The sequence below is a fragment of the Gigantopelta aegis genome, chromosome 15 (genome assembly GCF_016097555.1).
Source record: "Gigantopelta aegis isolate Gae_Host chromosome 15, Gae_host_genome, whole genome shotgun sequence".
NCBI lineage: Eukaryota > Metazoa > Mollusca > Gastropoda > Neomphalida > Peltospiridae > Gigantopelta > Gigantopelta aegis.
In genome coordinates this window covers 11,375,800-11,387,972 of record NC_054713.1, presented here as the reverse complement: position 1 = coordinate 11,387,972, position 12,173 = coordinate 11,375,800, and the positions used below count along the sequence as shown (strand labels likewise).

General features: G+C 38.8%; 2 protein-coding genes across 4 annotated transcripts in view; one reads left to right on the top strand and one right to left on the bottom strand.

Moving 5' to 3' along the window:
• LOC121390772 (protein phosphatase 1 regulatory subunit 7-like) overlaps nt 1–2,365 on the bottom strand; it is a 45,760-nt gene extending 43,395 nt beyond the window's left edge. The window contains exon 1 of the mRNA XM_041522688.1: nt 2,242–2,365. Within this exon, the coding sequence (XP_041378622.1) occupies nt 2,242–2,291 (50 nt within the window). The 5' untranslated portion in view covers nt 2,292–2,365. The remainder of the gene's footprint in view (nt 1–2,241) is intronic.
• Nucleotides 2,366–2,451: 86 nt separating this feature from the next.
• Nucleotides 2,452–12,173, top strand: part of LOC121390770 (sodium/myo-inositol cotransporter-like) — a 35,418-nt gene continuing 25,696 nt past the window's right edge. The window contains exons 1-4 of one of the 3 annotated variants that reach the window (XM_041522686.1): nt 2,452–2,581; nt 8,274–8,372; nt 9,946–10,017; nt 11,676–11,780. In XM_041522686.1, the coding sequence (XP_041378620.1) occupies nt 8,295–8,372; nt 9,946–10,017; nt 11,676–11,780 (255 nt within the window). In that variant the 5' untranslated portion in view covers nt 2,452–2,581; nt 8,274–8,294. Of the gene's footprint in view, nt 2,618–8,273; nt 8,373–9,945; nt 10,018–11,675; nt 11,781–12,173 lie in introns of all 3 variants that reach the window. The other 2 variants (XM_041522685.1, XM_041522687.1) reach the window with 2 other exon arrangements.

The following is a 12,173-nucleotide window of genomic DNA, read 5'->3' as shown; positions in this document are numbered from 1 at the left end:
GTTTTATTTAACGACGCACTCAACACATTTTATTTTTACCGTTATATGGCGTCAGACATATAGTTAAGGACCACACAGATACTGAGAGAGGAAACCCGCTGTTGCCACTTCAGGGGCTACTCTTTTCGATTATTAGAAAGGGATCTTTTATATGCACCATCCCACAGACAGGATAACACATACCACGACCTTTGATATACAAGTCATGGTCCACTGGCTGGAGCGAGAAACAGCCCAATAGGCCCACCGACGGGGATCGATCTCAGACCGACCGCGCATCAAGCGAACGCTGTACCATTGGGCTATGTCCCGCCCCCTTTTGGGGTGAGTAGCCCAGTGTTAAAGTGCTCGCCTGATCCGTGGTCGGTGTCGGTGCTCCACGACTGGTATATCAACGGCCGTGATATATGCAATCCTGTTTGTGGGATGGTGCATATAAAAGATACTTGCTACTAATGGAAAATTGTAGTGGGTTTCCTCTCTAAGACTATATGTCGAAATTACCAAATGTTTTACAAATTACCAAATGTTAGGCTCCTACTGAAGTTTACTTCATACAATATTAGTAAATATTTTACAAATTTTAAAACTTGTTTTCTAGGCCTACTTTAAAAGTGGGTAAACACTAAAGTTTGTTTTGTTTAACGACACCTCTAGTTCACATCATTTTACTGATCATCAGCTATTGGAGGTCAAACATTTGTTAATACTGACAGTTTTAGCGGAAACTCGCTACCTTTTTTTTTTATTAGCAACCAAGAATATTTTATATGCACTTTCTTTGGTTGGTAGGATAGCACATATCATACCCTGATTATGACGGGGGTAAATACTGTCAGATAATGGGTCCACTGAGGAGATTCTTACGACCCAAGCACTCCGGGCAAACGCTCTACCGACTGAGGTAAATCCCGCCTATGTATGTTTCTACCACGTGATGGTAAAACTTAGTAAGTCGGGTTTCGGTGAAAATTTCACTAGACACGTTTTTGGACTTACGAGGATATTCCCCTACTTTTAATTAGTGACGTGCAGTTACTCATTTAAAGGTGTATACCACCAAATCAAATCCTATTGACGACAATAGTAACATATGTGGCTAAAACTCCTACCTACAGCGTATCAGTTGACATATACACCACAGATATAAATACTACCACCCTTAAAGTAAATAAGAAAATAATGTAGGTGAAGCTGCTCATTTCAGAAATAAACGGGTCAAGTCTATAACAACCCTAGTTCCGCATAAAATAATAGTACTTTTATTTTTACAGGTACCCCATACATGTTTTAAACACAAGGTTACTTGACACAGTGGTACTAGATGAAATAAAATTGCATAATTTTTTTTTGCCCAGATGAAAACTATTATTTTTCACGTTTATCACCGATGACAAAAGTTTGGTCCACATTGAACTTTGACGCAGCCGGAAATTATTTGGTTTAGTACTACCTTAAGATCTATACAATAATGGTATTCTAGTAACATACATGACTCATGTTACAATAATTCATGGTGTTTTAATTGTTAGTGATAAATGTGCTCAAGGCCGTAGCTAGCGGAGGGGGAGGGTGGGCAAGGGGGCAGTTGCCCCCCCCCCCCCAAAAAAAAAAGACTGTAAAAATAATAGAAACTTAAAGAAAATCCTCTTCTTAACCGTTTGAGGAGTTTTAAGTATGTAACCTCTCTGACATGGCTGAAAAATGGTATTTCAGAGTTTCCAGATTTAAAGATTTCCTGGTGTCATGTTCCTGGACCCCTTATAGTGTCTTGCGCCTTCCATGATCGTTCGTTCCAAGAATTCATCTGCCCCCCCCCCCCACCCCACACACATACACACACAATCCTAGCCACTGCCCTGAGTGCCAAAAACATGACTTGCTACCATCACAGGGTAGATTTAAAGCCACTGTCACACAGCAGTTTACTAAAGGCGGAGCCACACGGATTACCCGACGTAATACATACATTATGCACGTTCCACTCCATCAAACGTTACGTTAAATACATAACGTTATAAAAACACTTGAATGCAACAATATTACATGCAACTATCACCTTTTATGAATCCATACTACCCCGTTCGTTCATATCCACTAGATGCACATGAATATTAAATTAACTACGGGTGGCATACGACCGTTTTCACACATCAGTGGCGCTGAATGCTGCCAACTTCAATTCTACCTCCGTTTCTCTCTTCGAACGTTCGTTCCACTCTCATAGATACGAAATTTTACCTTGAACACGTTGACGGCATATAGGATTTTTCCACTAATAAAATAGTCATGCATCACAGAACGCTGTTTATTGAAATACACATTTCCCGTCAGTAACCAAGGTAACTATCCCGGTGCTGCAAGACAGGTAAATTGACCGTGTCTAGGCACCTGAAAAAGGGTCTTTTGTAAGACAAAGCTTGCTGCAAGGTTTGAAGACTGCAAGTTCTCTCAGTCTGTCGAAACTGGCAGACGCGTTGGACGTACGAACGGACCAATCCGGTTTACCTGCACTTAAGTGAGGGATTTCCATGTCATATGCACCATCGCAGTGCGAAGCGCCACCTGGGGGAAAGAGAGAGTACGAAAACGAGACTGCAGGCGCTGTAACCAAACAGTAGGCCTAACGTTATTCACTTTCTTCTCCGTTTTTTTCAAAATTAATTAATTAATTAATTAATTAATAATATTTATTTATTTATGTATTAATATTTATTTATTTATATTTATTTATTTAATAATATTTATATATTTATTTATTTAATAACATTTTTTTTTTTTTTTTAATTTAATTTTTTTTTTTTTTTTTTTTAATGTTTAGTACTCATTACTGTTACATCTTTTCTTCTGCAATTTCAGTAATTGCTATTCCAAATTCTGCCCACTGTGACCTTCAACCCTCCACCTTCCTTTCATGGGCGAAGTCAAAAATTGTATCCAAAAGAGACGTTCCTGAATCTTAATAGGATATAGGCACGTTAACACGGTATCCCAATTTATTTAGAACAGACCATCAACATGAATTTCTTATAGATCTCTTTTCACGTAAACGTTTAAGTCGCGTTTTTGAGTCCCGTTTCACGCAGCCTTCAAATGTTTCTGTCTTGGCAGTAAACGCTCGCTGTCTATCAGTCACGGTATGAGAGAAAAAAAAATTAAATAAATAAATTATTATTATGTTGCGTGAAACTAATGGTCATTCGCATTCGAGGCTATTGATGTTTCTGCGACAGGTCGCAAGTAGTGGAAATGTTATCATTGTAAACTCCATTTCTAAAACAAAACGACCTTTTTATAGCAAATCGTTTTACGGACGCGTGTTATGTGGCTAGCTCAAGTCATTTATTTCATTTCAACTTATTTTAGTGCTTATATTCAATTAAGGTTCAAGCGCACTGTCCTAGGTACACACACCTCAGCTACCTGGGCTGTCTGTCCAGGATAGTGGGTTAGTTGTTAGTTGGTTAGTGGTTAGTGAGAGCGAAGAGAGTGTAGTGGCCTTACACCTAGGCCTACCCATTGAGCCCTTAAAGGCACACAATCACGGATTTAGTGGGCCTTATTTCTCTAAATATGGATTATAAATGGAAATTACATTCATTTGGAATACCAAACCTAGTTACTGTATGATCCAAAACATTTTAACTGAACTACGATCGAGGGAATTCCATAACACGCTTCATTTTTAAAAGTTAGAACTCTTCATGTTTATAAGTTAAAAAATTACGGCAAAATAGACTCGTAGTGATGAGGCTATATATACGACAACCGTATAATGTATTTTTGAATTTTATATAAACGACCGCCGTGTATAGAAACTTGGCAAATGGGGGCCGGCTATATACATGGCAAATAATAAAAAATATATTATTAATTTCATAACGAAAATAAATGCGAATACGCTGAAATAAAATAATAAACATTCAGAACATGAATTCAACATTTATTATTATTATTAATATTATTAATATTATTATTAAATTATTTTGACTGGTTCGCAAAGTGGCCATTCGGTTTAATGTATAGTGTAAAAAAAACAGTGTACTGTCGCCATGGGCGTATGGGGACTCTTTGATTTAGGGGGGCTTGAGGGGTTGATTTGCCCGAAATTTTACCCAGATAAAAACTGCCCGAATTTTCCCCACTGTTTTCCCATTGTTTTGCACGCCCATGACTGTCGCATGTTTTGTCGTCCAAAGGTTGGTTTTGATTGGTCGAATGAAAGGTCAGCTGGACATGAGCTCCAACGGGCAGCTGTTAGAACCACGTGTAATAGTGGAGCTAATTTTAATTAGATTGAGTTATTACTTAACCCAGTTGAATCCAGTTCTACGTGCAGGGACAAGTTCAGCCTGTCGTTTGTGCGTGTGTGCATGCACGTTAATCTTGCATTTTTATATCCAAAACTCTCCCAGATAAAACACCGCCCCCTCTACCCCTAAAAGGTAGTAGTAGGCTAATAATAATAATAATAATAATAATTGTGTATTATTATTAATATTAAGAAAAATATATTATTATTTATTTTGATCCCCTATTCAGAAAACGCTCAGTTCGTACAGTCCTTAGTATGTATTCCTCCTGTTCCAGATGGTTCGGTAATATGGATCAATCAAATACTTATTTACCGCTTATATACATTTTTGCTGTGAATATAGCCAGCCCTCGTTAGCGGAGGCTATATACACGGCCTTCGTATATATAGTCACATCGTATATAAACATCGTCTAGTTCAGCGTATTCTTTAAAAACGTAACAATTCCTATCCCAAGTCAGCTGTTATGGCATATTTTGCATAATAATGAATTTTACAAGGTGAAAAATGAAGGTGTTCGTGATCCAGATGTTTAGAATTTTTCGCGTACGACTAACGATAAATTTATCTACAGATGCAAAGGCCTAACTAATCGGGATTGTCGACGTTTAACATGCGTTTGTTGCTAAAACAAATTAATGTTTAAGCTTATTATCATTCAGTACATGTTTTTATTATTTTTTAATAACTTATTTTCATTGTTGTTGTTTTTCTATTTACCCTACGTCGCATAGGACGGCCAAGCGTTCTCGTTACACGAGCTTGCTAAATCGTTTTGACGCTGTGATTATTTGGGGAATGTCCGTCACGTGACTCAAAATAATACGTCACACCTCTGCTCTCCAAATAGCCGTTATTTTTCTCAGAATTATGGACCGTACCCATAATTCAGTTATTTTTATAAAATATCAATAATAAGTGTGATATGGTGGTTATGTAGATGGTTCAATAAAGTACTTTTAGGTACAAATCAAATGTATATATTGTCATATAATTGCTTGTTAGGTCAATAAATAGGTCAACCATCTGTGAGAGAGTGCGTTTAAGAACTCGCTCTGGGTTGGAGCCAGTACCGGGCTGCGAACCCTGTACCTACCAGCCTGTAGTCCGATGGCTTAACCACTGCGCCACGGACGTCTGTTAGCTCGAGTCACCCCCAGCGCTCCCCTTATTGATATTGATATGTAGAGAGATGTATATCAATATCAATAAGGGGAGGGCTGGAGGTGACTCGAGCTAGTTATGTGGCGTGACAAATCGGCGTAAAACGCTTATGTAGAAACACGACATTAATTATTGATATTGATATGTAGAGAGATGTATATCAATATCAATAAGGGGAGGGCTGGAGGTGACTCGAGCTAGTTATGTGGCGTGAAAAATCGGCGTAAAACGCTTATGTAGAAACACGACATTAATTATTGATATTGATATGTAGAGAGATGTATATCAATATCAATAAGGGGAGGGCTGGAGGTGACTCGAGCTAGTTATGTGGCGTGACAAATCGGCGTAAAACGCTTATGTAGAAACACGACATTAATTATTGATATTGATATATAGAGAGATGTATATCAATATCAATAAGGGGAGGGCTGGAGGTGACTCGAGCTAGTTATGTGGCGTGACAAATCGGCGTAAAACGCTTATGTAGAAACACGACATTAATTATTGATATTGATATGTAGAGAGATGTATATAAATATCAATAAGGGGAGGGCTGGAGGTGACTCGAGCTAGTTATGTGGCGTGACAAATCGGCGTAAAACGCTTATGTAGAAACACGACATTAATTATTGATATTGATATGTAGAGAGATGTATATAAATATCAATAAGGGGAGGGCTGGAGGTGACTCGAGCTAGTTATGTGGCGTGACAAATCGGCGTAAAACGCTTATGTAGAAACACGACATTAATTATTGCTGCACGCAATTCTTCGATGGTCTTTGTTTTTGTTTAACGACACCACTAAAGCACATTGATTAATTAATCATCATTTGGTAATTCTGACATGTAGTCTTAGAGAGGAAACCCGCTACACGTTTCCATTAGTAGCAATGGTTCTTTTATATGTACTTTCCCACAGACAGAAAAGCACGTCCACATACCACGGTCTAGTTGTAGTGTACTGGTTGTAACGAGAGAAAAAACCCCATTCATTTGAATAGATCCACCGAGGTGGTTCGATCCTGCGACGCAAACACCTCAGGCGAGCACTGAACCCTACCCCGTACTGTAACTATGCAACAGCTGGTTATCCTCTGATTTCATTTTGCATATTTAGTTTTTTTACAAGCACTTTATTAACAGAACATATGGTGCAACATTTTCAAAATTCCATTGTGACGCTGGCTCGCTCGAGGTTCTTGCGGCGCATCAAACTACCTCGGTGGATCCGTTCAACTGATTGTTTTTTTTCTCGTTCCAACCAGTTCGCCACGACTGGTATATCAAAAGCCGTGGTATTTGCTATCCTACCTGTGGGGAAAGTGCATATAAAAGATCCCTTGCTGCATTAAAAAAAAAAATGTAGCGGGCTTCCTCTGATGGCTATGTATCAGAATTACCAAATGTTTGACATCCAATAGCCAATGATTAATTATTCAATGTGCTCTAGTGGTGTCGTTAAACAAAACAAGCTTCTAACACGTTCGCTTTTAAGTCGAGTAGTGTGTATTTTCAATGTAAATAAAATAATTTTTTGTTAAACAGATAAGATTTATCTTTAATGTTAATCACGAAGGTCAGTCTAGCGAACGACTGCGAACGCTCCGTCCCCTGAACACGCGTCAGCACCGGTTTTGCGAATGAGAACATAAGCGTACGAGACAGGGGACGGGCAGAGAAGTGGGGAGCGGGGCAGGTAAGGGATGGGGAGCAAATCCTCAAAGTCGGGCAAAAGCCAGTCCGCCACCCCTACAAAAATGGGAGCCCGTACGCCTATGAATGCGTATATACCATTTACGACTATGTACAAAGGTTTTGTTTTTGTTTTTAAATTACTTCCATATTTGTCTCATTGGTATATACGAAAAGTTACTATTCATTGTCTAAATAGGTATCGCAAAAATTAAATCACTGATTTGCAGAGTGTAGTCACTTCAACTTTATGTCACGTGCCAATGCTGCCATTAAGCACGTGCATTTCGTTATCATTCAACAGAAGTTACCTATTTTATTGCTAAAGTAATTTTTAAGGCGGTTTTTTCTTTCTTGCATTCATCTCCAAAACACATGCGACCATTTCATTTCAACTTATTTTTGTGCTTATATCCAATTAAAGTTCAATTAAGGTTCAAGCACCAAGGTGCAAGAATGCGACCAACCGCAATAAAATAATCGTAAACGCAAGCCGCAGACGCATTCGACGCAAACAGTCGGGCCACACGCATCCGCCGCATGCAGTCTATATGAGCGTTCAATGTCGGATTATTCTGATGGTTAGAAGGAAAGGAAATGTTTTATTTGATGACGCACTCAGCACATTTTATTTACGGTTATATGGCGTTGGACATAACGGTTAAAGACCACACAGGTATTGAGGGAAGAAACCAGCTGTCGCCATTTCATGGGCTACTCTTTTCGATTACCAGCAAGGGATCTTTTATATGCACCATCCCACAGACAGGATAGTACATAGCACGGTCTTTGTTACACCAGTTGTGGAGCACTGGCTGGAACGAGAAATAGCCCAATGGGCCCATCAGGCGAGCGCTGTAGCGCTGAGCTACGTCCTGCCCGTGATGGTTAGAGTTTGGGTTACGATTAAAGACTTTCTGAGTAGTGGAACTTCAGATTAACTCACTATAGGCCTAGACATATACCACCAGACATTGCATATAGGCCTACATCTAAATGAACTACACTATCACATTGGGTTGGTTGGTTTGTTTCATGTGTTAAACAGAAGTATGTTCATAATCTAATATATTATTATTGTTGGTTTGTTTTTTTAGAAATTAAAAAAGTGATCAAGAATGGAGTCCCAACTAACTGCCCCTGATATTGGCGTGGTGGTCGGGTACTTTGTTATCGTCATTGGCGTTGGCATGTTTGTAAGTGAAGATTAATAACAAAGTAAAGTTTGTTTTATTTAACGATGCCACTAGAGCACATTGATTTTTTATCTTATCATCAGCAATTGGACGTCAAACATATGGTCCATTCTTACACTGTTTTTAGAGGAAATCCACTGTTGTCACGTAGGCTACTCTTTTACGACAGGCAGCAAGGGATCTTTTATTTGCGCTTCCCACAGGCAAGATAGAACAAACCATGGCCTTTGTTAAACCAGTTATGGATCACTGGTCGGTGAAAGTGGTTTACACCTACCCATTGAGCCTTGCGGAGCACTCACTCGGGCTTTGGAGTCGGTATGTGGATTAAAAACCCCATGCCTCGACTGGGATCCGAACCTAGTACCTACCAGCCTGTAGACCGATGGCCTAACCACGACACCACCGAGGCCCGTGTGTAGATTAATAGATACAAAATCTTGTGAATAACAGACACAGATGCAGGATTCCTGAAAGGGGAAGGGGGCTCCAAATGTGATGACTGATCTCTCCTTTTACACAGAACAGGTAATATAATCACGTTTCCCCTTAAAGGTTATGGTCGATTTTCAAAAGGAAGGGTCACCACCCCTGGACCCCCCTGGACCCGCTACTGAATAATGTAGTAAAATATAAGCTTTATCATGAGTATAGTCTAATGATTTTTTGTTTGTTTTTATTTAATGACACCACTACTACAGCACTAGGAGTATATTGCTTTATTAATCATCGGCTATTGGATGTCAAGCATTTGGTCAGAGGAAATATGCAATTTTTCCCCCAGTTGCAGCTAGGGATCTTTTATATGCACTTATCCACATACAGGACAGCACATACCACGACCTCTGATATACCAATCATGTGGTACTGATCTGGATCAGAGTACAGGTCTGCTGAGGTCGTTTGATCCTATGACTTAAGCACCTCAGGCGTGCGCTCTTCCCACTGAGATAGATCTTGCCCCTAGTCTGTTCCAGTGATTGAATACATAATGTTTTGCATTTAAATTGTCTCTGGGGTGGGACGTAGCCCAGTGGTAAAGCGTTAGCTCGATGCACAGTCGGTCTTGGATCTGTCCCCGTCGGTGGGCTCATTTGGCTATTTCTTGTTCCAGCCAGTGCACCACGACTGGTATATCAAAGGCCGTGATATGTGCTATCCTGTCTGTGGGATGGTGCATATAAAAGATCCCTTGCTGCATTAGGAAAAATGTAGCAGGTTTCCTCTGATGACTATGAGTCAGAATGACCAAATGTTTGACATAGCCGATGATTAATTAATCAATGTGGTCTAGTGGTGTCATTAAACAAAATAAACTTTTTTTTATCAATGAACCTTGGTTTATAGTTGCATTTATGAATGTTCAATGCATGTTTAAAAAACAACTTTTTTCATTAATGAAATTCATTTTTTTTTTTTTTACTATATTAAATAAATAAAAATAAAAATAAAAAACCCATACGTTTGTGATGCACTTCTATGTATTAATCTAAGAGCGACACCAAACAAGTTTATGGTTGTCCAGACATTACAATTCTGTAGAATTCCTATTTTATGTTATTTTATTTTCCAGGCGATGTACCGAGCTAACCGAGGGACAGTGAGTGGATATTTCCTCGCCGGGCGATCCATGTGGTTTCTACCTGTAAGTGACAGTAATATAATTTTCATAAACTGTAAATCTTTTGTTTTGGCAATGAGAATGCAGCCCTTGAAATTCTTGATGACAAGCAGCAGTGCTCAGGACTTTTAGCAAGGGGGTCCAGACTGTAACGATAGAAGTTTATGGGGGGGGGGGGTCGAGTCATGCTTCCCTGAAAAATATATTGAGAAAAAAGAAACACTGCCCTTGTACACGAGCCTGTTGCTACTGCGAAAAGCTGTTGCCAAATTTATCTGCAAAAGCATGTATATCAATATCAGATATTGACTTTGTAATTATGTGTATTAAATTGCCATCGCAAGATTATTCGAATTTCGAGGGCTGAGAATGAATATATACTTCTCTGATGTTATCTTTCATAAATCTAGAAATAATTATTTGTATACTAAATGAGCTTCCATTTAAGGTTAAATTTAAAGTTCTAAGTGAAATTAAATGTATTTTCATTTGTCTTTGTTTAATGAAAATTCATTCACTAGGGATATAATTTTGATATGAGATAGCACAGAGTTTAATATCCTATTTATTACCCCAAGATGCTATTTATAAACTTAGTCGCCCAGTAAGACTATTTTACAGGGTAGGCACTAAGATTGTTCAAGTCCAGTATGAGCATAAAAAGTTGTTAAATATGTGTTTCTGTAAAAACGTAGTCATTAGTTTCAACCCATGAAAATTAACACAAAGTTAAGTTAATCTACAAACCTGTAACACATCAGGATAAGTTACAGTAGTGTGAAATAAGGCACTGTAACATTGAAACGGGGAAATACCCTTAAAATAGATTAAAGCGTGCCTCCATAACCATTACTTCTCAAAGGTATGCAAGTTTTAAAAAATAGGAACATAAGAAAAGCTTTTTGTGGTATTAGAAACACCAGGATGACCAGAAACATTTAGGATGTTCGGAAATGGATTATCTAAACAATAAAATCTCAGTAATGTTTGATTTCAATTATTAAAAAAGGCTCTAATAGTTAAACATATGACATATAATTTTATAAAAATTAGGGTATGATTTCAATTATTGAAACCAGCATTAATAGTGAATAACTGATAATCTAAACAATAAAATCTAAGAAATGTCTAATTTAAATTGGCTCTAATAGTAAAAAATATACCAGTGTTTAAAAACTAGGGTCTGTCTCTTTAAGAGATGACTGGCCTCAGTGGCGTCATGGTTAGGCCATCGGTCTACAGGCTGGTAGGTACTGGGTTCGGATCCCAGTCGAGGCGTGGGATTTTTAATCCAGATACCCACTCCAAATCCTGAGTGAGTGCTCCGCAAGGCTCAATGGGTAGGTGTAAACCACTTGCACCGACCAGTGATCCATAACTGGTTCAACAAAGGCCATGGTTTGTGCTATCCTGCCAGTGGGAAGCGCAAATAAAAGATGCCTTGCTGCTAATTGGAAAGAGTAGCCCATGAAGTGGCGACAGCGGGTTTCCTCTCAAAATCTGTGTGGTCCTTAACCATATGTCTGACGCCATATAACCGTAAATAAAATGTGTTGAGTGCATCGTTAAATAAAACATTTCTTTATTTCTTTCTTTCTTTAAGAGATTCACTTGATTTTCACTAATATTGGAATATAACAGTAACAAGATCCCACTGAAGGTCATATTGTTTTTATTCACAGATTGGAGCCTCTCTGTTTGTCAGCAACATTGGAACGGAGCATTTCATTGGTCTAGCTGGATCTGGGGCTGCCTCCGGCATCAGTGTGGGAGCCTGGGAAATAAACGTACGTTTTCTGGGAGTCTGTAAGGGGGCAGGATCTGGCTCAGTTGGTAGAATGCTTGCCTGAGGTTCTTGCATTGTAGGATTGAACCAGCTCAGTGGATGCATTCTCTGATTATTTTTTTTGCCTTTCTTAACCTATGCACCACGACTGGAATATCAAAGGCCATGGTATGTGCTGTCTAGTCTGTGGGATGGTGCATATAAAAACAATTCCTTGCTGCTAATCAGAAAGTGTAGCACATTGCATGATAGAAGCAGGTTTCATCTCTCATTATCTGTTTTTCTTTTGAGATATTTTATTGATGATAAAAAAGTCAAAAGGATTGCACAACAGGCAGACCCTATCTAAGTGCTCTCCTAAACAAGATGGACATCAGACAATAATCAATATTCA